At 51.2% G+C, this 26,198-nt stretch overlaps 1 protein-coding gene and 1 long non-coding RNA gene across 3 annotated transcripts; one reads left to right on the forward strand and one right to left on the reverse strand.

Moving 5' to 3' along the window:
* Positions 1-664: 664 nt before the first annotated feature.
* LOC121496592 lies at positions 665-6,765 on the forward strand. Its single transcript, XR_005989279.1, has 3 exons — positions 665-1,335; positions 5,591-5,685; positions 6,619-6,765. It is a non-coding gene; the product is annotated as an uncharacterized LOC121496592 (long non-coding RNA).
* A 4,525-nt stretch (positions 6,766-11,290) lies between these two features.
* USB1 (U6 snRNA biogenesis phosphodiesterase 1) lies at positions 11,291-25,936 on the reverse strand. Of its 2 annotated transcripts, none has more exons than XM_041767321.1 (7): positions 25,795-25,936; positions 24,424-24,590; positions 22,449-22,632; positions 16,018-16,071; positions 15,149-15,254; positions 13,437-13,520; positions 11,291-12,358 (listed from the first exon to the last, which is right to left on the reverse strand). In XM_041767321.1, the coding sequence occupies exons 2-7, from the start codon at positions 24,533-24,535 to the stop codon at positions 12,254-12,256; spliced, it is 645 nt and encodes a 214-aa protein (XP_041623255.1). In that variant the 5' UTR covers positions 24,536-24,590; positions 25,795-25,936; the 3' UTR covers positions 11,291-12,253. The 2 variants fall into 2 exon arrangements, with proteins under 2 accessions (XP_041623255.1, XP_041623254.1); XM_041767320.1 differs by lacking the exon at positions 25,795-25,936 and adding an exon at positions 25,412-25,599.
* Between the last annotated feature and the right edge of the window lie 262 nt (positions 25,937-26,198).

Here is a 26,198-nt window from a genome sequence, read left to right on the forward strand (position 1 = left end):
GCCGGCGCCGGGGCCCCGCACGCGGCTCGGAAACTTGCGACGCTGCCTGGCTCCGCGCCCGGCGGACCTCGGCAGACCTCGGGGTCCGGGCCCCGGAGCCGCTGGGGTCCCCTCGGCAGATTCCCACGCCCGGGGAGCAGCGGGCGGGGCAGGTCCGCGGGGGGGGGGGGCGGAGCCGCCCGCCGCGGGGTCCCGCAGCCTCCGCGCCGGGGCCCGGCTCCCCGGAGCGAGCGCGACTCCGGAGCCTTTGTCTGGCTCAGCGCTCCGGCCGCCCGGCCCCGCGGCGCCCCCTGCGCGCCCAGCTCCCTCCGTCCATGCCCGGGGCCGGGTGCTGCCCGGAGCGCGCGCCCCCCGCCCGGGGACTCTGCTCGCCCCGCGCCCGCCGGCCCGGGCCCCCGCGCAGTCCCGGGAGGAGGCGCAGGCGGCCGGCCGGAGCGAGTGGACGAGCCCGGGAGCCGGCGCCCGACGTCCCCGGCGAGTTGGGCGCAGCTCGGGGCGCTCCCAGCCCTCCTCCCCGCGCGCCGGGGCCGCCGCTCTTAAAGGGCCCGCGCTCTCTCCGCGCGCCCGCCCGGCGGGGGCGGGGCCGGGGCCGCAGCCGGAGGGCTTCTCCGCGGCAGGTGCGGGCGGCGGAGTCCAACTGGCGGCCCTTCGACTCTTCCCGGAAGGAGGCAGCCCTTCCCTGCCCGCTCCCGTCGCTCCCACCTTGCTTTTGGACAGCGGGTTTGACGTTGCCACCCCCTCCCCAGCGACCCCCTGGAGAGGAAGGGAGCCAGGAGGGAGGAAGGCTCTTCTTTCCCCACCTGGCGGGTGTGTAGGGAGGGATACTAAGGCAGCGGAGGGCAGGGAGGGGGGCCGAGGAACAGGGACCCCAGGGTCTGTCTTAGGGGGAAAAAAGGATAAACAGAAACCTCATGGTGTGTCTTTTCAAAAGCCTCAGGACGTCATGAGTCCTTGAGTGACCCTCCTCAGTTGCCCAGTGAGGTTGGGCACCTTGCAAGGGCGAGGGGACAGGTTTCAGAGGGAGACAGGTGCACTTTTAGCCGCTTACCTGCCGCCTCCATGTCCTTACCTGGAATGCGGGGCAAAGGGCAGCCCAGGGTTAGGTATGCTTCTGTTGTCTCTACACTTTTTGTTTTTTAAGATTTTATTTATTTATTCATGAGAGGCAGGGGCAGAGGGAGAAGCAGACTCGAGCCAGATGCCACACTCCATCCAAGGACCCTGGGATCAAGACTTGGCCCTAGGGGCAGCCACTTAACCGCTTAACCGACTGAGCCGTCCAGGAGCCCTGCTGTCTCCACGCTTCCGCTGTCGAAGCGGAGGACCCTGTTTTGTGTAAGTGAAATGTAACGGTGCGGTTCCACAAGGTGATGGGCCAGTGGGCAAAACTTCCACAGAGTGGAGCTGAAAGTGCTAGATGCTAGATTTAGTTCTGAGATCCAGCTTGAGCAGCTTGAGATCCGTCTGCATGGATGCCTCCGCACGGATGCCGAAGGCCCCGGTCTAAAGTCCACAGATACTGCGAATCCAGAGCAAGTGCAGTCCTGGCCCCACAGACTGGCCCCAAGGTCAGGAGGCGGAGGGTGGAGACAGACCTTCCCTCTCCTCTGCCACTTCCCAGCACTGGTGATGGGAACTTCCCTTACCTGAGGGCAGGTTTCTCTAGAGTGAGCCCTGGGGTGGCCCAGGCTGCCTCACCTCCCGGAAATGGGAGAGGTCAGGCTGAGCTTGCAAATGGCCTGTTGAGAGACCTGGCAGGTGCAGAAAAAGACCACCGAGAAAGAAAACAAAAGTTAAACTTGGCAATGATACATTTTGTTAAAAAAAAAAAAAAAAAAACTTGCAGTAGGGGAAGAGAGATTTCAGTATAAAATCGGACCCAATTCCAAATACAACCTAAAGAGGGGCAAAAGCCAAAAAGCAAGTGGAATGGGAGGTGAGGGGTGGTGAAGATGGGGGTGGAGGTTGGCTGCAGGAGGCCCAGGACGATTAGATATCACCTGGGGGGCAGAAGGGATGCTGAGCATGATAAGATCTCAGGGTGGGAAATTCTGGACAAACTGACTTAGCAGGATTCTTGCTAAACTGGATTCTAGAAGGAAGTACACAGAAGGGCCTCCTTGGGGAGAAGGTTCAGGGGATCCCAACTAAAGATTCAATCAAAGAATCTTTGTCAGTCTCCCCTCTTGCTCAAGGGAAGAAAAGAAATTCTTCTTTCCTCCGTTCAACATAAGTCCATTCCTTATGCGGTCACCATTTATTTGTTTAGAACCTTGGTGACGGTAGATAATTGCTTGTTGTGACCTTTAATGAAAGGAGTGCCTTGAAGATAAATAGAGGAACATTAGAGTTCAATAAAGAATCAATGTGCGTACCCAACTTGATAGACCTTCAGAGATCTATGAGACATCCCAGGACCTGTTGTCCTTCCATGGCAGCATGAGCTGGGATGGCAATGAAAAATTTCTTCATTCACCTCTCCAATGTTCCTGGTTATGGCAAAGATGTCTGGTGGACTGTTGGGGTTGAAAATGTAATGATTACCTCTGACTACTGTGCAAGTGCCCCCTTCTGTAACCAGGGTCGTATGGAGGGCACTGAAGTTACAGAGAATGGCTCGCTGGTTTTCTTGACTTTGGCCAGTCACTGATCAGGGATATTATCCAGAGACAAGGTGAATGGCTTCCTCAGTGAATTGATGATCCTGTTGTTGAATCTAACTTCTTGAACCAGGTGATAGATTCCTGGGGATGGTACTTAAATAGTGGCAAACAGGGATCCCTGGGTGGCGCAGCGGTTTGGCGCCTGCCTTTGGCCCAGGGCGTGATCCTGGAGACCCGGGATCGAATCCCACGTCGGGCTCCCGGTGCATGGAGCCTGCTTCTCCCTCTGCCTGTGTCTCTGCCTCCCTCTCTCTCTCTCTGTATGACTATCATAAATAAAAAAAAAAAAAAAAAAAAAAAATAGTGGCAAACATTTCCCAAAAAAGTAGCAAGGGCCTGGATGGAACACGGGCCTGGTTCTGTGGCTCTTTTTTTTTTCTACCCCACCTTCCAAGGAACTGAGATGTCCGTAGGGAGGATCCATGTTGTCCTGGATCCCTCTTGTTCTTATAGTGAGAGTGAAGTGACCCTGAGTGGGAGATGGTTGTTTTAGAAATAATTTAAGAACGCAGGAAGATGGCAGGAAATAGAGTAAGATGAAGAGATTGGGAAGATTGGTGAGGTAGCTAGAGCTGGCCCAGTTGGGAGGGAATAGCCAGGAAGCTTGGGTTACCCCAGACAAAGTCAGAATCCTCAGGAATTAGCCAGGAGTCATAGAAATAATCATCTGGTGGTTGAGGATAACCAAAGAATGCTAATTTTGAGGATGGGAAAAAGATGTGTCTGGAAGTGGTTTCTGTGTAGGACGCGCTAGGTCTGAGAAGCAAGGTAGGAATTTCCATTCACAGGAGGGATCTCCAGGGACCCCTGTAGTAGTGGCTGGGAGCTTTTATGTTGGATTTAGTGATGGCTACGTAGGTGTAACCATAAATGCTCATTCTCAGAAAAAGGCCTATGGTAATATCACAGTGGGAAAGACGTTACCCTTGTGAGGATAGATGGGAATAGGTGCAGGGTTTTCTGGTTCTGGGTAATCCCATGGCTTAAAACGGTGGAGAGGGAGCTACTTCCCTTCCTTGTTGCACCTTACCTGGTTTTCCCAGATTTATGTTTCTGGCAGTTGAGGCAAGGGGCAACCCCTTGGTCCAAATGAGAACCACAGTCCAGACCATTGTTTGTCTACTATATCCTGCATTTTGTGCTTTTCCATGAGTCGTATTGTATAAACCACACACAATAACTCAAGAGATTAACTTAAAGACTGTGGAGCAGCCGTCTTGGTGTTTCGAAGTCCATCTGAGTGGCTTAAATATCCAGCTTTCCCCATCCAGTTCTCTCTGAGTCTGAAGCTACCATTTGGGCCACATGGATTTCTTTTATCATTTCCTAAGGACTCGTCCTAAAATAGTGCACTATCTCTCAAGGGAAGGTGAATGATCCCACCAGAGATCTAGGCTCTCAAAGCAGGATGCAAGGGCACAGTCCCAAGGCTTGGAAGCTGCTTGGGTTTCTTGGGTTGTCAGGCAGGAGGCTGCTGATTTAGCGGACTGATCAGTCAAATCTATTTCCTTAGATCTCAGCTGAATCTTTTCGTGCTGCATTCCTCTGTTTTTACCATAATAATCTACTGGGATAATAACAGTGCCTCTAGAAGTTCTGCTGTTTGGGGTCCATTTTCGACTGGGGTACTGGCTGCTGTCAAGAGTCCTCTCTGTTTTATGAACCCAACTCACGTTCTGTATATATGTTAACCTTTATTCCTTCTGCTCTTATGCAAGCCCAAGTAAGAGCAATTAACTCAGCAACCAGGGCTGATTTGACATTTGGCAGGGCTGAATATTCTAGAGGTTTATGTTGATCAGTGATGGCATATCCAGCCAGAAAGGCTCCATCTTCCTTCCAGAGGTAGGAGCCATTGAAATGAAGAGTGAGGGATGCCTGGGTGGCTCAGCGGTTGAGCACGTACCTTCGGCCCAGAGTGAGATCCCAGAGTCCTGCATGGAGCCTGCTTCTCCCTCTGCCTGTGTCTCTGCCTCTCTCTCTCTCTCTCCCCCCCCCCCCTCTCTCTCTCTCTGTGTGTGTGTGTGTGTGTCTCATGAATAAATAAATAAAATAATAAAAAAAAGAAATGAAGAGTGAGGTCACTATGTATATGCAGGGTGGGGGATGGGGCTAGGGGTGGGGGTGGGGTTCTGATTAATCTGGCTGAGGACAGGATCATAGTCTAGTGTTAAGGACACAAGTGGGGCATCCCATTGGTGGGTGAGGGAAGCAAGGTGGCAGGGTTTTGAGAGTGACATATAGTGATGTGAGAGGGAGAGAGTAGTAAGATTTCATGAGAGGTAAGTCAAGATGCAGAAAAGTACTATGTTTTTTTTTTTAAGATTTTAGTTATTTATTCATGAGAGACAGAGAGGCAGAGACGCAGGCAGAGGGAGAAGCAGGCTCTCTTGTGGGGAGCCCAATGTGGCACTTGATCCCAGGACTCTGGGATCTTGCCCTGAGCCAAAGGCAGATGCTCAACCCCTGAGCCACCCAGGCACCCCCACCTCCACCACCATTAGTTCTTTTTAATGGCCAAAGTGGGAGTATTGCAGGGATTAGAAGTGGGGATTACAAGTTTTTTGTCTAATAAACCTTGGATTATTGAGTGGGGCCCTTCAAGTCCTTCTGGCTTTAAATGACACTGAGGGATCCTGGGAGGGGCATGGAAAGATCTATCTTTACCTTAGGGGGTTCTCTGTCTCTATGTGTCCATATTAGTGGAGGTTTCTTTGTCCATAAAGAAGAGGGAATCCTGTTAATAATTGATTTCTATATTCAGTGAGGAGGTGTCAGTTGAAGGGGACAGAGGACCCCCAGGGAAGTCAGACAGAGCCGGAAGGAGACTTACATGAAAGGAAGGAATCAGGGACTTGTAGAAGGAATCCTTCTAGGGCACGATGACCTTGTATCTCCCAACTCATGAGAAGCTTCCTTCCTACCAGGCTTCCAGGGTGGCAGAACTGACGAGGAAGTTGCGCTGAGCTTCAGGAGGTCCCCTGGAAATATTAAGGGGTTGGAGACAGAGGCAGATCAGGAGGTAAATTATCAAAACTCACCACTGGTAAGGTGACCTCAGGAAGGGGGCAGGAAACAAGGTGGTGCTAAGGGTAGAACGAGTTGCCCTGGTGTCAGTGAGAAGTGTGGTGGGATGCCCTCAAGGATGTGGGGTTATTTCCCCTTGTGAGTTTGGTGGTGCTTGAGGGCACTGGAAGCTTACTTCCCTGGAAAGAGAGTTTCTTTCTCCGGAAAGAGAGAGTCCTGGTGAGGAGGGGACTCAGGCTTTTCCCTTCCTCTTGAGGCCTGGCACTCCCAGACCCAACACCCTTCTTTCTTACAATTTCAGCAAGTGTCCCAATTGGTGGAAGATGGTGATTTTGGAATTTGCCATAGATTAAAACTTTCAGGACCTCCTAGATCTTTTAATCCCAAAGCCATAAGCTTGCCTTCTGTATTTCCAATGGTTTTGAAATACTATCCTTGTAATGCTGGGCTATTGTCTGGCGCTTAGACATGTCTGCGTTTTTGCCAGTTAATATTATTTAATATTATTTCTCTGGAATGGGTCATGAAGCTTTGGTCTGCAACTATTTCTAAAGCTTGTGGCCAGAGCTGAGGCTAATTTGGAAGGTCAGCTTCAGCCCCAAGTGCTCCTTCCTGCTGTCTCTATTTAATGGTGATCGTTAGGCACATTTCATCTTTGTTTGTAATTTTGAATACCTGACCAATGCATTTGGGCAAGAGAGACCTGAGGGATGGCTTCTAGTCATTTTTCTCTTACTTTCTTCATTTTCTAATGGGAGTTAGAGGTATCCTTGAAAGTCGTCAGATATGGTGGTCCTTTGGCCTTTCCAAATCGAAGGGAGGCATCCCCAAACCACAGGTAGAGAAGTTGATCTAAATCAGGGAATCTGGAGAGCATACTCCCAGAACCACCCTATAATATTCAACAAATCTTTTCCTTTTTTCTCAGGAGTCAGGAGAGTCCTTGATGGTGACATGTTGATTCTGAGACCAAGTTTTAAATGGCGTCTCTTCTGTCAACCTGGCTTGAGAATGGGTATGGGTCACATCATGGGCCTCATCTGCAAGAAGAGATGGGGGTCTGGTGTGTCTTACAGTTGCAGCCAGTTGAGGGGTTGGGGGTGGTGATGGTGAAGGATATTTTGGGAGAGAGGGATGATATGAAGAACTGCGAGGGGAACGTGAGGGGGTGCTATGAAGGGTTCTAGGGGTTTACTGAGAACAGATTCTCTGAAGACATTGTTCAAGAACTTCTATGTTTTTTTTTTTTTTAAGGTTTTATTTATTTATTCATGAGAGAGACAGAGAGACAGAGGCAGAGACACAGGCAGAGGGAGAAGCATCCGGGACTCCATCCGGATCTCCAAGATCACACCCTGGGCCAAAGGCGGGCGCCAAACCGCTGAGCCACCCAGGGATCCCAACTTCTATGGTTTGAATGAGGTTTGAATCATTTAGTTGCTTTTTGGTTTCTTCATATCAACTGAACAAAGCAGACCACAGTGCATCAGAAAATTTTGTTCTTGATTGCCCTAGGGCTCCCCTTAGGTAATGCACTAATTTGGGCAAATCCCAAGAGCCCCCAGAGGGCCCACTGTAAAGAGAGTTTTCAGTAAAGTTTTGCTAATGAGAAAGAAAGTGGACAGCATTTGGCCACAGAAGGATATAGCCAGCAGGAGTTTGAGGAGAGCTTTCGTTCAGTTGAAGAGCTTCCCTGTTCTAGACTACTGGTACCTTTACACTTACGAACTGAAATGCCTGGGATTCTAACCCAGCTTCTGTTCCTTACAGAGACTGGCATCTTCTAATCAGAAAAGCCTAGGACTCACCTGGCCTCTGTTTATCCAGGACTCTAACAGTTAAACAGCTGCTTGCTTGGGACTCTGACCCAGCATCTAGGGAATACTCAGAATCCTAAGAATCAAAATCTGTCCTCACTGTGTTTCAGGGGACATTTATCCGGAGCAGTGGATTCTGGAGTCGGATTATCATCAGATAACCCAAACCAGCAAACAGGCTGGTGGCAAAAGGTCTAGATGCATAGCACCAACCCTGGTTGTTATGTCTGTGAGTCTGAAGCTGGTTCCAGTTCAGATCTGGGTCACATTACCAACAACCATAAAGAGAAACAGGGTCGGACAGAAGTTAAAGCAGTGAAGATAGATTTTTACCAAAAAAAGCTATTGCAGTAGGAGAAGAGACTCCACTATAGACTTGGGCTCAATTCCCAAGACAACCAGAACAAGGGGGGATTTATAGTGAAGAAGCAAGTTGGGTGGGGGGGCATTGGCGGATGGAAAATCACTAAGAGCAGACATTAAGTCTGGGGTGGGCTCTGGCTAAGGCAGGCAGGAGCCTAGGGGGTATTGCCTAGGGGGTAGTGGGGATGGGGAGTTTGTTCAGATTATTAGGGGAGGGGATTTTTCGCTAAACTGATTTAGCAGGTTTCTTGCTAAAACTAGATTCTAGCAGAAAGTATGCAGAAGGGCCTTAGTTCTTCAGGGAAAAGGTTGGGACAATTTTATCCATTTCCACTACCTTTTCAGTGGGACCCCCTCATTTGAGAAATGGATTTCTATTTTTTTTTTTTAAATTGAAGTATCATTGACAACAGTGTTATATTAGCTTCAGGTGTATTACACTGATTCAACAATTCTATACATATACTGTGCTCGCTACGATAAGTGTGGTAAATTTCTAAATTTTTTACTCTGAAATGTATTGTGGTTGTCAGAAATGGACCACAGACTTTTCTTCGTTTAACTGAACACATTGCAATCTTTCCCAATATTTATCACCAATTTAAAAAGAAGGGTTTGAGGGGTACGTGGCTGACTCAGCCAGTAGATCATGGGACTCAGATTGTAAATTCAAGCCCCACATTGGGTGTAGAGATTACTTTCTAAAAAATCTTTTAAAAATAAAAATAAAAAGCAGAGTTTGAGTTTTAGTGATGTTTAGTAAAGAGAGGGACCCAGGAACTGTGAATAACTGAGTAATGCTCTTAGAGACCTGTGTTCAGTTTGGTCATTGTTTTCTCTCTGTTGGAGGTTCCTCTCCTGGGGTAAATCTCAGGATGCCTGACTGGCTCAATGGTTGGGTGCCTGCCTTCGGTTCAGGCGGTGATCCTGGAAACCTGGGATCGAGTCCCACATTGGGCTCCCTGCATGGAGCCTGCTCCTCTCTCTGCCTGTGTCTCTGCCTCTCTGTGTGTGTCTCTCATGAATAAATCAATAAAATCTTAAAAAAAAAAAAAAAAAAAGAGGCAGCATCCCTTGTGACCAGACCCTGAGGCTCCCAGTAGTTGGGTTCTGGGACCTGCAGTCACCTCTGGGCTCCCAGGTGGTTTGGTACACCCATCCATCACAGGGGTCTGTGGTCCTACAGGGTCTGGCCAGCACCTAAGACCTGAGGGGACTGGCAGGACAGACACCATGGGCCCTAGCCTTGGGTCACCCAGTGTTAAATGTCATCTGTGATTTGCTAATATCACTGCATCTAGAACCTCCCACCTGGCACTTTTTGTTTTTTTGGAGCCTTTCTGAATTAAAGTGCAGACACCTGGTTTCATGGCAGCTTCACTGAGACTCCGAGGTGTTGTGAGGTGGTGTACAAACGCCTAGAGATTAGAAACCAGACCTGGGAGGGGTGGGGAGGGATTATTGGGGGTGGGGCACTGCCCCAGCACTAATTTACTGGGCAATCCTGAGCAAGTTCTTTCCCCTCTTTTGGGCTGCCTCTTCATTTGTAAGAGGGTTCTGGCTCAGATAGTGGCTGAAGTCCCTCATAAAGGCAAGGCACTGTGGGTTGGAACCGGGCCCAGGGCCCCACCCCCATCCTTGGCTGCCACCCCCCTACCCCCACCCCCATGGGCCCCTCAGGCTCCGGGTACTAAGATAAGGAATAAACAAACAAGCCAAACATGTGAGATGAGCAGAGGGTGTTAGAGTATGTTGGCAAATTGAATTTAAATAAAATTTTGAAAAACAAACAAAACCCAAGGCAAAGTGATTTCCCTTTTCCTTGGAAACGAAGCTGGGGTGGTCTGGAGAGGCGTGTGGAGAGAGCCAAGAGTGCCAGGTGGAAATGGGCCAAGGAGGCCTCGGAAGATCACTTCCCTGCCCTGTAGGGAACATCTGAGGACACCCAGGCCAGATGTGTTGATTTTGCACTCTCTCCGGTGTGATAAAATCCCCATCAGGAGCATCTCTCTGTTCTGAGCCAGCCTGCCAAGGGGTGGACCCCAGCCTGTGCTGGTCTCGTCTTCTGTCTTCGGATCACATCTCCTCTTATGGAAGAGCCCCAGCTGCTCCTGCACTGTCAGCAGAGCGCTGGGAGCCGGCGGCTCGGGCTCCAGCTCCAGCTCCAGCGGCACACTCAGAGTCTGGGCTTCCGCCAAGGCACCCCCCCCCCCCCCCCCCCCTCCCCGCCTCCCTGCTGACCCTCCCCCACCAGCGACTCTCCCGCTTCCTTCCTCTGTCACCACCTGCCATTCCGCCTGAAGAGCCCCTTATTGATCTTGGCCCATCTCTTAAAGTTCTGTAATTCCACCCGGAGCCACAGCGTCCCCTGGGGCTGGCCCAGCCGGTCCTCCCGGGTTTGTTAATGGGGGTGCCCTCTCCTGTGGAGAGCCAGCGCCCAAGATGGGGGATTGGTGTCGGTGAGGAGGAAAATCAGCTGGTCTGAGGCTACAGAGCCTGCGTTGCTGGAGCCTGGCTTCCACGCCAAGCTGGAGCCTGCAGGAAATCGGGTGGCTTTCTTGTGCCTCCCAATCTGAGAAGCGCAAAGCTGGAGATGGGGAGTCTTCTCTGCACACCCTGCCTGTCCCCTCCTTGTAGGCATCCAGACACAGAGCCAGTGTCGGTAAGTGCTGGCTGCACAGCAAGTGTGCGGTGTTCCTAGCATGCCAGGAAGGAGGCCAGCCTTCGCCCTTTACACTGTGACCTCAAAACCCAGAACTGACTGCTCAGTGGGAGTTGAATCAGCACATCAGTGCGGTGGAGTTGGGGAAAGAGGCACAGAATGTGACTTCCTGCATCTTTGGGCAGCGATTGGGAGCTTACCTCAGAAGGGTGCAAGAGGCGGAGTGGGAGCCAGAGTGACAGGTCCCCTTTCCTCAGGTGAGGCTGGGGAGAGCAGGCCTGACTGGGAGCCCCAGTGCAGGATGGAGGTCAAGGTGGACAAGAGATAAGGCATTTAAGCTGTTCTTCTGTGTAAGTGGAATACTCATTCCTCCCTGGTTGACTTTTCAGGGGGTTGTTGGGAGAACAGAGGACATCGTCCTAGGAAGGGCTCCGACTGTGTGGTAGCAGGTCAGGTCTGAATGTCTTTGCTTACAATGATGAGGGGCGTGCACCGTTCCCCACCTCCCACCTGCACACCAGCCACAGTCCCCGCCCTGGGCTAGATGTGGTCTATGCCACTTCTCTGGTGTGCACCCTGGCAGGCCGGGTGACTGTCATTTTACTGAGGCACCACCGATGCCTCCTCTCACGGCCACCTTAGAAGCCATAATGGGGACTCCCAAGAGTGCCCCATGCTGTGAGGCACGCTGGAGATGGTGGGGACAGAGCAAATTCATCTTTTCACCTAGCTGGACAGAAGCAGTCCCAAGCAAAATGCAAAATTAAAACAAATTTTTATTTGAACATAACTGAAAACTGGCACATAAAAATCTTTCTCGATCACCAGAGATGCAAATGACAACTGAGAGGACTGGTCTGGCTCTGGTGAAGGCCTGGTGGAAAATAAAAGCCCTGGGCAGCTCCCCTTCCTCTAAGCCCCCCCTCAGAATGCCCGCAGCCCACGGCAGGAGGCAGTGGAAAGAGAACTGGGGGAAGGCGCCTCTCTGCCTCTTTGGGAAAGCCGATGAGAAGTGAGAAGCTGGAGGTCACAGAGCGTTGGAGGCCTGGCTTAGAGCCACCAGCCAGGCCAAAACGAAACATCTGCTCCCAGCTCCCCAGGCACCTGGCTGGGGGCGAGTGGAAGGCAGGGGTGGGGAAAACTGATGCAGAAGCACAAATGAGGACTCTGCACCTTGGCTCTGAGATGGCCTCTGTTGGCCATGGAGGTGGGCGTGGTACCAAAAATAAATAAAGCGACCCGCTTCAGGAAGGGAGGGTGACAGACCCATTAAAGCACACGGTGTCCAGCGTGAGTGAGCAAAGAGCCAGGGCAGGATGGTTTTAAGAACCCCGTGGAGGCCAATGGCATCCAAATGCAAACAGCTGATGGGGGAGGGGGTAGGGTGTGAGAGAGGGGCTGTTTGTTGGAGGGCTACCTTGGGGATTCTGGCTGAGTCTGGGTGGGCTCACCGGGTGACCCTCACTTTATTCCGTGCCAGGCAGGACCACAGACCTGGAACTAGGAAGCCCAGGCTGCCCTCTACTGGTGATTCCTGACAATGACCACACAGCCAGGTGGGACCTGCAGCCCCAAACCACCGCCTGGTGAGAACCGGCACCCAGAGACCTCCGTCGGGGCTGTGCTCCAGATCAGGCCTCCAATGGGAGGCTGGGCGCCTCCCCAGGGACTAGAGCTGGCTCCTCCATCTCTGCCTGGCTTGGGACGAGGGTCTTTGCTGCTCACATCAAAGGCATCGAGAAGAACTTGTTTCCAGACTTGCAGCGGACCTGCTCGGCATGGGCGCGCAGCACCATCTCGGAGTCTTCAAACTCATCCACGATATTCTTCCACCGGGAACCAAGAAAGGAGAGTCATATTAAGGCAAATCAGGGACCCAGAGGGCACTGCAAATAAGACCAGCCTACTAAAATCCTTCAGGGGTTCGGCACTTGTGGAGGGAGGCTGAGGGCTTGGCAGGCCCCAGGCTCTTGCTTGGGCATCTCTTGTCTCATCAGCTCTGCAATCTTGTGAGGTTGGTCCTATCATCCCAACTTTGCAGAGGCGGAAATGGACGCTCAGACCCAATAAAACTGGAATGGGGACCGGGTCCACGGGAGCCCCAAACCAGGGCTCTTTGCCCCCACTGCATGATTAGGCCAAGAGCAGAAGCAGCTGCTTGCTGATGGCCCAGGGGCTCTATCCTGTCTGGACACACTGTTTGGCTTGCAACATGTTTAAGAAAATACACATTAAAAGAAAAAAAAGAAAAAAAAAAGAAAAATACACATTAGTGCCAACATTTGAAAATAGATTGCACATAAAAATCTGGACTTTTGGCCTCCTTTGAAAAAACAGAAGTGCTAGCGACACTAGGTCCACATTCCCCACTCCCTCCTCTCCCAGAGGTGGAGGATCAGCTCCTCTGAAGGAACTGATGGGAAAGGAAATGTATCGCTCACTTATCAAAATAGGAAGGCTACCTGGGGCGGATGCCTGGCCCGTTTTACTCATTTCTAACACCTGCCAGGCCCCTGTGGGCACCAGCGCCTTTGACCCTTGCACGAAGGACTAGGGCTTCAGGAGGGGCCTACAGCACTCTCCCAGATCAGTGTCATAGAGCAGCGCTTCTCAAAATTTAGCATGCACACAAATCCCTAGAGATCTTGTTTAAATGCAGTTCTGATTTCTTAGGTCCAGGTTGGGGCCAAAGAGGTCTGGATTGTTAACAGGCTCCCCCCGGGGGCCGTGGCCATGGGGCTGCCCTTTCAGTAGCAAGGTGAGGTGAGGGGGTCTCCTCCCATAGGTTCTGGATTGCACACGTAATCATCAGGGCCTGCCAGCAACCCTCCGCTCCCCAGCATGCAGCCCGTCACTCCTGGTGTGCCATGTGGCACTCTCTGTGCTCCTGCACTGGGAATCCACCTGTAGTTCCTGCAGGCACTGCCCTTCGAGCTGGAGACGCGCATCATCCACACACCAGGCCAGACTGATGTGGAATGAAGGGGCCTGTGGAGAAACAGCAGGGAGGCAGCCAGTCACTTGGATACCTTGGCAGGTTCAGCCAGGATGGTAGGTCCTGACAGTTGTCACAGTATCCCTGCTGGAGGCCTGGTCCTCAGTGTTGATCAGTGTTGATTCCCAAGCACTTTCTACAGATAGATAAACTAGCTCTGGGTTGGCCCCGGCTCTGGACTGAATTGTGTCTGTAACCTGCTCCCCCCGCTGCCAGATGTGCTTGCTGAAGCCTCAATCCCCAGTGCAATGGTATTTGGAGATGGGGTCTCTGGGAGATAATTAGGTTTAGATGAGCTTATCCAAGGGGGGGCCCTTGTAATGGGATTCATGCCTTTATGAGAGACCACAGAAAGCTGGTTTCCTTCTTCCACCGTGTGAGGACACAGTGAGAAGACAGCTGCCCATGAGTCAGGAAACGAGTCTGCACCAGAAACTGACCATGATGGCACCTTGCTCTTGGGCTTCTAGGATCCAGAATTGTGAGCAAATAAACCCCTGTTGTCTAAACCACTCCATCTATGGTGTTTTGTTACAATGGATTCAGCTAAGACTGTCTGGCTTCCAGAAGCCTTCCTGTACACAGTCATTAAATCTGGGACCTGGATGAGAATGCAGGCTCCAGCTCTATTTTCTGATCTAGAACAATTCAATAGATGACATACTTTCTAAGATGAAACGAACAAAACCTAAAATGTCTAAAATTATGAGCAGTAATCTCCACTGAAATTCATATTCATATGCCTCAGCTTGTTTTTTTTTTTTTAAGATTTTATTTATTCATTTATGAGACAGAGAGAGAGAGAGAGAGAGAGAGAAGCAGAGACATAGACAGAGGGAGAAGCAGGCTCCATGCAGGAAGCCCCATGTGGGACTTGATCCCAGGACTTGGGGATCACGCCCTGAGCCAAAGGCAGATGCTCAACCACTGAGCAACCCAGGTGTACCTCAGCTTGTTTTTTGTTTTTTTTTTTAAGATTCTATTTATTTATTCATGAGAGACACAGAGAGAGAGAGAGAGAGAGAGAGAGAGGCAGAGACACGGGCAGAGGGAGAAGCAGGCTCCATGCAGGGAGCCCGATGCGGGACTCGATCTCGGGACTCCAGGATCATGCCCTGGGCCAAAGGCAGGCACCAAACCGTTGAGCCACCCAGGGATCCCCCCTCAGCTTGCTTTTAAAAAGAATGTATCAAGCAAAACCAGGAGCCTTTCAAGGACCCAATATTCAGTCTGGAGTTTCAAATACCGCCAGAGGGCATGGCGTGAGGTGCAGGAAGGTATGTGGAGTTTTTACTAAAAAAAGATTGGGAGAACCACTACTTCTTAAAAAGTATGTGAACACGGATCCACATGGAGCAGAACGGGTAAATCTTATGTATACTGAAGATATAACAAAAGATTCCTATGAAGTGTCGGATTTTTCAATGGGCAGCACCTGACTACATCTTGGACTCCTCTCCTCCCCTCTCTCATGGAGGTGGGTGTCCTCAGAAGGCTGGCATTAGGGACACTTTGTGTGAGCAAGTTCTGGAGGGCTCTTAGGTTTGCTCTAAAAAGGCCTCCTTCGAGGATGCTTTTATTCCACTTTGAGATAGGCCAGTGGAGAGCAAGAGGCTGTTACCTGGTAGAAAGTGGTGAGGTCAAATTCCTCCATGACTCTGTCTACCTCCGAAACGAGGTCCAGGAACTGGGTGTGCCCTGAGGTGACCTCGAGCCCAATAAAGGTCCTGTGGAAGGCAGAAGTGGAGACAACATGGCATGAGATGCAGCCCCTGAGGATGTAAATCATCCAGGCTAGGGGTGGAGGAAGTGACCGGGAGCAGTCAGGTTGGGGCCTTGGGTTCTCGCCCTCTCTCCTGGTTGCCTGGCCTGTCCGCCCTCTGAGCCAGCTCTTTCCTCTGTCCATAAACCTTCCTTCCTCGGTTCTAACCACACATCTCTTCTCCTCCCAGGGGCTCAGACCTTCGACGAACTCCTTTACCTGCCCCTGCCACGTGTCTACAACACTCAAGCTTTTGTGGCCCCGCTCTCCAGCATGGCATTGCTCCAGAGTCTGGACCCTTTCTTGGGGACATGGCTCTCGGGTGCCAGCTACCCTCCCCTCAGCTGTCACACATACTCTCTCATCTTTATTTTTAAAGATTTTATTTATTTATTCATGAGAGACACACAGAGAGAGGCAGAGACATAGGCAGAGGGAGAAGCAGGCTCCATGCAGGAAGCCTGATATGGGGCTCAATCCCAGGATCCTGGAATCACAGCCCTGAGCCGAAGGTAGACACTCAACTACTGAGCCACCCAGGTGCCCCTCTACTTATTTTTCTTAATGAAAGGTTCCAATTTGGGAACAGCTGCTTTTATAGTCAGAGCACAAACAGAAAAGCACAAACAGAAAAAACTGGGGCAGACAAGGCTGGAAGCAAAACACCCTTTCAGTCTTTACTTCAAAGAATCTTCTGGAAGCAACTAGGGGCAGACAAGGAGACCCACCTGGTTTTCTCTTGATTGGTATAAATCTTTACCCGGTTGGCAGTAAAGAAGAATCTGGAATTTAGAAAAGTAGAGACCATGTTTCAGGAATAATAATAATAATTTTAATTCCAAAAAACATTTATATTAAAAAGGAGTACTTGTAAACAGTTAACTTATTTCACACTTCATTTTTTTACCCTGTTATATAGGTGATATAACTGAATCCTAAATATTAGGGCTGAACAAGGCCTTACCATAATCACCCAGTTGAAGTAACACAGAGCTTCACTGAGAGCCAGCAAAAGTTTTATTAATGGCAGTTCATCCCAATGAACATTTTGAGACTATTTCAATTTTACTGATGGGAACTGAGAAACTTACCAAGTAGATGATAGCAGATGAACATTTCCCACGTACCAGGCGCTGAGCTGAGGGCTTTGTGGGGATGAGCTAAGGGAATCCTCACACAACTCTGTGATGCAGGCACTCTAACTGTGCCCATTTTACAGACACAGAAGCTGAGGTTAGGTGAAGTAGGATTTGGTGATCTACAATCTTAACTTCAGTCTGATTCCAAAGCCCTTGCTGTCACCTGTGATGCTATAATGAAGGTGGGGTGTGAAGATGGGGCAGAAATACCTGCCCACCCTCATACCCACCCATCTCTCAGATCAGTTACACAGGGCACGAGTTCAGCCAGGGAAGTGCCTTCATTCTGCCCAGTTCCGGCTATGTTCTCTGAGACACTAGGAGATCTCAGAGGGACTCACTGGCTTCATGCCCTTAGTGGATCAACTTGGCAAATACCATTGCAGGGAATGATCATTTACGGCCTCTGGGCCAGGTTTCCATGTGATGGGACACAACACCCTAGCACGCTGGGTAAAATCTCACAACTTGTCCAGGGCTTAGAGTCCGCCAGCTTTTGGCTTCCCCATCAGCCCTCAGCCTCCAAATGTATTCCTTTTGGGGAAAATATAAGGGACGACAGAACCAGCAGGAGCGTGGTTAAGTGCAGCATTTCCAAAGAGTTCTGCAGGGACCTGACAAACGTCCTGAAGTGGACATTAGAGGTTTGTCCCCAACCATGAGGGTTCATTTTATGGGTCAATTTGATTGGGCTAAAGGATGCCCCAAGGGCTGGTAAAACATTATCTCTGGGTGTCTGTGAGGACGGTTCTGGAAAAGATTAGCATTTGAATTGGTGAATAGAATAAAGCAAATGGCCCTCCCCAGTGTGGAAGGGCATCATTCCATTCACTGAGGGCCTGGACAGAATAAAAATGGCAGAGGGAGGACAAAGTGGCGCTCCCACTCTCTGCTTGAGCAGAGACACTCACTTTCTCCTGCCCTTGGACACTAGACATCGCCTTTCTCAGGCTTTTAGGCTCTATGACTTATACCATAGAGTCATCTCCCTCTCCCCCAGCACCTCCCACCCCCCACCAGAATCTCAGGCTTTTGGACTCAGACTGAATGATACCATGGGCTTTCCTGGTTCCCCAGCTTGCAGATGGCAGATTGCGGGATTTCTTGACTTTTGTAACTGCGTGAGCCAATTCCTATAATAAATCTCTGTGTATTTCTAGCGCTGTCTCCATCTCTACCCTATTGGTTCTGTTTCTCTGGAGAACCCTCCACAGATTTTCATACCAAAAGTGGTTCTAAACCAGGATTTTAAGGTTGAATTTTCTGAATTGGTTCTGAGGCTTCTGGTATTGGCTAACTTGATTGGATTCAAAGACACGGCTGACTTCTTTCTAGAAGTAAAGAGAGTGCTGGTAGTCTACATGGGAACTGATTATAGAGACGTGTAAAAAATCCGCACTGCATAATCCCAGTCAACCATTTATTATAGAAGGAGCCAAATGACCCTCTGTATGAAACTTTCAAACAATTTGGGGGAGACTGTGGGATATAATGACATTGACTGGTTGCTCCTCCTGTCTCACTGGACAAAGTGGGAAAAGAAAAAGGTGAGCTGGGGACTTGAAATCCCAACTGAAGCAGCATAAAAGGACCTAGGAGCCTCTAGGTGTGCTCTGAGGGGAGGGCCTCCGTCCCCGTAGCCTCAGGGCTGGAACTGCTGAGAGCAAAGGTGGAACCACATCCTGTGATTGGCTGAACTATGACACAAGTTGGACTCCTAGCCCTGTAGGGTGTTACAGTTCCAATAAAGACACTGCCTGGGAAAGACTGGGATCCTGCAAGTTGGAATGCAGAGACATGGGAAACCCTGCGGAAGCTGAAACACCAAGCCCCTAAATTCTTCCAAACTTTCTTCCTCCCCCCCAACAGTGGCCTCCCACCTCAGTGGCCTCCCCCAATAGTGGCCCCCCCTAGAGTTGCCCCCCAAACAGTGCTGTGGGCCTTTCGGCCTCCATCAGAGTGTATTCATCTGGCACCACCAGAGGACCAGGTAACTACCCCCCTGAGGCAGTTACCCTACAGGAGGCTGGCCAGTCTCCTCAGGATCCACCGCCATCACCCCTCCTTGCTTCTAGGCCTGTAACGAAAGTCCTGGCAGACCCCTAAAGGGCAACAAAGCATGACTCGTGAGGAGATGTGCCATGCCCCAAATACTTGAGTTTTCGAAGCTACGGGAGCAGAAATCCAGGGGCTGTGTGTGGTAATGGATATTAAAGGTGTGGGTTAGTGGTTCAAGTGTCGTAAAGACAGATCAGGCTGGATTTCATGATGCGGGCTCACGAAGCAGAGACCAGGCATGAAGGCTGCACTCAGGGAGTGAGAAAGGGGATCTAACAGTTTGCTGGGACAGTTACCTGAAACGTGGACCGAGAGGCAGCTCCAGAGACGAACAACCCCCCCAACCCTGAACTGAGAAGCTAGTGTAGTTACCATGGTAGGCAGCGCACCAGAGCAGCGATTGGGAGAGTCTGACTCAGCAGACCTAGGCACTGGCTAATTGTCGTGGTGTCCCTAGAAGTGAAATAAATGGGAAGCCTACTAAATTCTTACTTCATCTGTACAAGCAGAAAAGTTCTACACAGGTGATCAACGTCTAACTCGAATAAAAAAAAAAAAATTACGGACCCTCAATTTCCAGACTTGAGCCAGTTTATGGACCTAAAACTCCTCGAATGAAGGGGAAGTTGGGTCCCTTTGAAGAAGGACCCTGGTACACTGTTAAAAATTTATACTATTCATCTTTTTCCTAGCCTTCTCGAAAGGGACCTATGGCCTTGTGGAGTAATTATGCATGAGAGAAAAGGAAATAATTAGACCTTTTGGGAACAACTGGCCCCTGGCTCTGAACTAATTCTGGGAGACCAAAACATCACTGTTGCCCTCCAGTCGGAGTAGGGTCTCATGGAAGCCAGATGGCCAATGGAGTTTCAGCTCAGCTCTGTCTTGGTGGGTCCCAAACCCCCCTGTGGTTACTCCTCCAGTTCTGAATGCATAATTAAAAGACACACTCAGTAGCTGGCAGAGTCCCCACCTGACCTGTGGGCCAGGGTGATTATGGTTAGGAGAGCCAAGTGGAAGCCACCAGAACTGCCTCTACCTAGGAAAGTAGTAATTCAAAAGCAATACTCCATCCCTGGACGAACTGCAGAGATCGCTGTCACCACTAAGGACTTGAAAGATGAAGGGGGCAGGGGCAGGATTCCCACATCCCCATTCGATTCTATCTGGCCTGAGCAGAAGACAGACGATCTTGGAGAATGACAGTGAGTTAGAACAAGCTTAACCAAGTGGTGACTCCACTTGCAGCTGGTGTTCCAGATGTGGTTTTATTGCTCAAGCATATCAACACACTCCCCGGTTCCTGGTATGTGGCTATCAGCCTAGCAAATGCATTTTTCTCCAGCCCTGTCCATGAGGCCCAGGGTCAGTGTGCTTTCAGCAGCTGATGCCAGCATACACCCCTTCACTGTCCTGCCTCTTGGGTATATCATCTCCAGCCCTATGCCATAATTGATCTTGCAGGTTCCATAACCCTGTGCTTACTTACACAAGACACTACATGGGACCATTAGATAATCTGTTGATAGAACCTGAATGAGTGAGAAGTAGCAACTACTCCAGACTTCAGAGAATCCAAAAACACCAAACAATACTCCATCTCCCAGGAATCCTGTATTGGACGGTTGCTCTCCTATTTTGTGCTGGTGGAGCGCTATCTAATGGGCTTGGCCAATCAGAACACAGCATTCCTTCAGGTGCAGCAACAGAATCACGTGCGCTGTCCACTCTTGGTCACAGGCTCAGACAGACAAATCTGAAGAGGCCACCTAGTCCGGCTTTATCCAGGCCACGGGGCAGGAAACACCATGCACTAGCAGGGGAGCATCGGGGGAGCCTACTCTGATCTAGATGCTATTCTCTGGTCCCAAATGGAGCAAGAAGATAAGCTTCATCTGTGCTCCCCAGGGACCATTATCTCTAGGAACGGCCCTGGGACACAGTGTCCAGAGGTTCCAGCGAGAGACTTGTCTGGTCAAAGAACCACTGCATGCAGAGAAGCCCAGAGCCATGGCCTCCTGCCAGAGGTTTCACTCACTCACAGTCTTTGCAGCCCAGATGCCTGCAGTGTATGACAAATCATTTGGGCCTAAAAAATGTGGCCCCAGACAGAGCTAACATTCCACATTTATCCAGAGAACAGAGCTGGAAGGAGGGTAACTGAAGCATTCTCACATAGAAGGGGAGAGGGTTTTGTTAACTCAACTGACAAAAGCAGAGCATGTTAGCCAAGGTAAACCAATCAAAGTTGTCCCCACAACTTTTGCTGAAGCTGTTAGAAGATGATTGTCTCCCCAGGCTGGCAGCCTCGAGTTGCTGGTGGCCTTCTTTGCCATTGTGAGAATGAAGCTCGCACCAAGAAGGGCAGGGGTAAGAGATGGTGAGAGTGTCAGGTACCATCTGACATCTGGTCACCCCAATCCACTCACTCATGAAGCTAGTGTTACTTCTGAACTTTTTAGTTATACCTATCAATTCCCCCTCAGTTTAAGCCACTCTGGTTTGGATTTCTGGTGTCTGTGACTAAGAGAGTCCTGATTAATATATATATTGCTCAGTAAATTTGGTAGTGGAGATTCAAAACAAAACAAAACAAAACAAAACAATACACAGGAGGGGAGAGGGAGGGGCTGAATGAGGTGGAGAGATAAGCATTAGCCCTGATTCTCTGGTTGACTAAATTGGAGCAAATCCCTTCCTCCCCTGGCCCTTAGAAAGGGCTGAACCAAATGGGCAGGCAGTTCCCTACCTGGGCAGAGTGAGTCTATAGAATTCCTGGGCCTGAGGCTTCCTGGGCTGTGGGGGTAGGGCTTGCACCAGAAGACTTCTGTTCTTTTACACATCCACACTTCTAGGCTTTTGGGTAACACCTCATTTCAAGAAGGAGCTCTGCAAATAAAACCACCCCCTGGATGGCTTTTTAGGTTCCTTCTTCTGAAACCAACACTCTGGATCCCTCTCTCCTCCTGATCAATCATTCAAAAAATACCCATGTGATGCCTACAGTCAGCAAAGTAACTGGAGAAGACGTGTAGGGTATTCGGAGAGAAGGTGCATGCCTGGGCCTGCAGGCCCTTGGCTCCCAAGGGGGAAATGGACATGGGAAGGACTGGATATGAATGAAGTGAGCACAGGGGTATAGACAGCACAGCATAGGATGATTCCTGGGACTAAGGAATTCTGGGGGAGATGCCAAATCAGAGAGCTACAATGAAGGAGAAGGGCTTTGACCTGGCCAAGTACAGGAGAAAGGTACTCTGGTAGGAAGAAGAGATGTTAAAAGTTGAGGAAGGAAGTCTTAGGCTGGCAAACAAAATCAGAGGCTGGGTCCAATTCTGATCCTCCAAGTGCCACGCCAAGGCCTGCACGACCTCATTTCACTCTTGGAGTAAAGCTACCACTCCCCCCCCCCCCCCCCGAAAACACACGTTTACCGGTACACTGCAGAGATGGCCCTGGAAGTCACAGTTCAAAGGCCCCTTTGCCCAACGAACCCCAAGCTCCAAGCTGTCCTGACCAAGGCAACCGGCCTGGGAAGTGTGGCACCAAAGGCAAGTAGAAGGCGGAGTGTGAGGGAGGACCAGGGCTGTTGCAAGATCAAAGATTGTGATGTTGGTGAGCGGGGGGCCATTGGCTCCAGGGCAAAGGCCACTGGACAGACCCAGAGAAGGGATGAAGATTTGGATGACTCAGGGAGTGGGGTGTGGAGGAGGGCGCCAAAGCAGCTCCCTGATCTGCCCATAGGTAAGGACGCAAGGCTTCCAGAGCTTATGTTGCATGTCCAAAGTTGCACAAAACGAGGTAAAGAGCAGGCGGCTCCAAGAGATGTTCACTGTTCTAAGCTTTAGGTCTGGTCTGCTGGCTGGGGTGGTACACCCACACCTACACCCCCACAGTAGCTTAGGACAGGAAGAGGAGCCATGCAGAGGAGATGAGAGGCAGAGGAAGCACTGGGCACTCACCGCTGGAAGGAGGCCATGCGGTCTTTCAGAGCCTGCACGAAGGGGAGGATCCAGTGATGCCGAAGAACCACACTCTGGGACAAGCTGAGGTGGAATGCTTCCATCTGGACCAGCCGGGGTACGTATGTCTGTGCGTGGGGCAGCAACACATCAAGCAGGTCCAGGAACTCCTCCCTGGTGTCATCTGGAGAGAAGAGTGGATAGTGGGCCATGCTCTTAGCCAAGGTGGTGTGGCTGAATGAAGTATCCCAGAAGGCAGAGAAAGGATTTGTTACTCTGGGTTTTTTGGGGAAAATTACTTTGACAGCAGCCTAGCTGTATGTATCTTAGTACAATTTTATGATTATAGAAGTAATACACATATGCTCATTGTAGACAATTTAAAAAAAAAGGAAATAATAAAAGGAGAAAGCAGGGCCCCCGAGATCCTGTCACCTACAGCAGCAGTCTCCAAACTGTTGTGATCACCTGGGCCATTAGTCAAACAAACCTGCACGCACACCTCCATTAAACCAGTATTTATTTATAAATTACAAACATTCACGTTACAAAATTATACCCATTGCAAAATGCACACTCCTGAGAATGAAACTTTTATTTGTTTACTTATTTAAAGTTTATTTATTTTATTTAAAGTTTATTTATGTTTGTAAAAGTTTATTTATTTTTTAATAATCTCCATACCCAATGTGGGACTCGAACTCATAACCCCGAGATCGAGTTGCACGCTCTTATGACTGAGCCAGCCAGGTGTCCCAAGAACAGAAACTTTAAAAAGATTCAGATAAAGAAGTTCTAATACTTTTCTTCCAGATGGATCATCTTAACCTCTTCCCCCGGGGGCATACACCCCACTTTCAGGATCACTGCTCTAGAGATCAAAACTGTCAGAAGTGGACACCTGTCTCGCCAACCCCATCTCAGTGCAGGTACTAGTATATACATTTTATTTACTGAAAATATGAGACTGTACCATTCGAACTGTTCTTCCACCAGCTTTCTTCATGTAACACTACATTCTGGATAATCTTCCTCTCAGGGCAGAGGGCAAGCTCATGATCACAGCTCCACAGTAATCCGTAACTTACAGTCTCCTCTTAGACATTTAGAATCTCCTGATAAACGTTTAGAATGCTCCCGACTTTTCAGAGAAAAAGAACTACAATGGCCACCACTGTATGCTCATATATGCTGCTGCTGCTTCTTTTTTTTTTTAACCAGACGTAGGACTGGAGCTGCGTGGTTAACAGTCTGCTCACACGCACCGTGAGTCACTTTTTCCAAATGCCCTGATGAACAGGCAGTAGAGAGAATCACTCTCCTTCTGTGGATGGGGAAATGGGGGTTCTAAGAGTTGACCAGATCTAACATAAAGTACTAAGAGCCATCACCTGCTCTGTGCATTGTGCTTAGAGCTTGACATAAATGATCTGATTTAATCTTCACAAAAGTTCTAAGACATACAGATTTCTATAATCTCCATCTTAGAGGTAAGCAAAGTGAGGCTCTGGGAAGTCCAGTAACTTAATAAAGGGTGCTCAGAGTAGTGGGTGGCGAGGTCTGACCCTTAAGCTTCGACATTTTTTTGCCTGCCACTCACTCATGAGGGCTGGGGGCAGGGGGCGGGGGGCGGGAGGGGGACCTGGCCTCAGCATATCTAGCACATCTTAGAAAAAAACCTATTAGCCATTCTCGCACTCCAGGATGGCCTTGACATTCTACTCTAGATCCTTCCCTAGTCACCCTCCTCATGAGTTGGAAAACACTATACCAAGGGTTAATAAAAAATATTTCAGGCAACGAATTTGAAACTGAAAACAAGTTTACAGAAAAATTCCCTAATTCCCTCTCTCTGTTAAGTCCATCTCTCTCCTACCCTCAACATCAGGGGTTTCTGGCTTCTTCCTCCTGATTGAGGCATCTATCAAGAGGCATCCCATCAGTCTCAGGCACTCGCCTTTTACATAGTACTCACAGGGCACATAGACGTGGGTGGCCCAGTTGCCCCGCTCATGGGGGAAGGTGCGGACCCGGCCTCCATGCTTTTCAGGGTCATCCACAGGCTCCTCCTCTGTGTCCAGGAACATGTGCAGCACGCTGTCCGGGACTGGCAACCTCTGGCTGGGAAGTGGGCTCTGGGCACTGCAAGAGAGAAAAAGAGAACGTGCAAATTTATCCTCCTAGCATCCTCTACCTTTGCACCTACAACAAAAGTCATAACCCTTTATCCAGGTGCCATAGGTACCTTCTAGATAACCACAAATCTCTTTCAGTGGTACTGTCTCACTGGGGTCTCCCAACAATCCCCCAGGAGGCCGACTTTAGCTGGGGGCGTGGTTCCCACAGGAAACAACTGGGCAGGCAGCAGTGTGTGGTTCAGAGGTCACATTCCCTAAGTGGACAAGCCTGAACTGGAGTAGAAGTGCTTTGGGGTCTTGAGCAAGTCACGTATACTCCGTGGGCCTCAGGGTCCTCGTCTGTAAAGTGTACTTGACAGAGCTATTGTGAGATGGCCCGGGTACTGCTGCTTGAAGGCACTCCTCAAAGCACCAGGCGTGGCACCGGACAACTGAAGCTCCACGCAGTCCGACTTCCACGGCTTGGTTCACTGCCAGGTGTGCCAGCCCCAAGCCTGGCGCGGGGCGGGCGCTCCATGAGTATTTACTGGATGAATGAAAACACTCTCCAAGGGAGGAAACAGACCCAGAGCGGTGCCGTGGTGCTCGCCAGGAGATCCAGGCGGCCAGCGCTGGGGGCTGGACCCAAACCCACGTTTCCCGCCTCCTAGCCTTGGCCTAGCCAGGTGGGAGCACCTGGGGCCGTGTCCGGGGCTGTCCTCCGGATCCTCCTTCCCTGGCGGGCCGCCCCGCACCATCATCGCCCCTTTCCCCCCAGACCCTCGGGTCCCGTCGGGGCGTCGCGCAAACCAGCAAGCTCCCCAGGAAGACCTCCTCGCTCCTTACCGCCCGCAGCCTCCAGCACCCGGCTGCGCCTGGGCCCCGGCCCCCGCCCCGGCCCCGGCCTCATCCTCCGAGCCGCTGCTGCTGTAGCCCACCAGGGGCGCCGCGCTCATGGGGCCTCCTCCAGGACGACGCGCAGCGACCGCGAGCGCCCGCACCCGGAATTCCGCCGCGCCGGAAGTGCCCTCCGGGGGCGGGGCCCGGGCTAGCCCCGCCCCTGGGCGGGGCCTGGAGGGCGGGGCCCGCGGGACCCCGGCGGGACTCCCGCCCAGGCCGCGTCGTCTGCCGGCTCGCGGCGCCTCGACGGCTCCCTGCAGCCTCCCCGAAGCCCCCCGCCTTCCCCCAGCCTCTGTGCGCCCATTTCACAGATCGCCCCGGGCCCTGACCTCTGTGCGCTGCTCTGTCAGCCATCGGCGACCAGACCCCCCTGGGTCAGCGGCCGGCGCCCTAGGCCCCGCGGAGACCCCTGCCCTCGAGGCCCGGGCGGGATCGGCGGCCCGGGAGTCCCCTCCTCAAGCCGGCCCAGGTCCGAGCTCCAGGGCCCGCGCTCCTAAGAGCAAGCCGAGCAATCAGAGGCGAGTCCGTTCCGGGCGCTCCGGGGCTCTGGGAGGCCCGCCTCGCAAGCTCGGGCGTCGGCCGCGGGTCGGGCCGCGGGACCCCTCCCTAAGGCCGAGCAGGTGGGTCGGAGCCGGGCGCCCTCCCGGGTCCGCCGGCGCGTGCGGGCAGGGCCCCTGGAGAGCCACTCCGCGCGCCCGGCTGTCCGACCCGGCCCGGCCGCGGGGTCCCCGGC

The sequence above is a fragment of the Vulpes lagopus genome, chromosome 8, assembly GCF_018345385.1.
Source record: "Vulpes lagopus strain Blue_001 chromosome 8, ASM1834538v1, whole genome shotgun sequence".
In the NCBI taxonomy this organism is placed as follows: domain Eukaryota; kingdom Metazoa; phylum Chordata; class Mammalia; order Carnivora; family Canidae; genus Vulpes; species Vulpes lagopus.

Excerpts from the sequence above, each read along its gene's own strand:
- USB1 (XM_041767320.1), bottom strand. The coding sequence starts at position 25,521 with ATGAGCGCGGCGCCCCTGGTGGGCTACAGCAGCAGCGGCTCGGAGGAT. Across the intron at positions 15,255-16,017 it reads ACCAATCAAGAGAAAACCAG|GACCTTTATTGGGCTCGAGG; the intron begins GTGGGTCTCCTT and ends TGCCTTCCACAG. Across the intron at positions 12,359-13,436 it reads AGTGCCTGCAGGAACTACAG|AATATCGTGGATGAGTTTGA; the intron begins GTGGATTCCCAG and ends TCCCGGTGGAAG.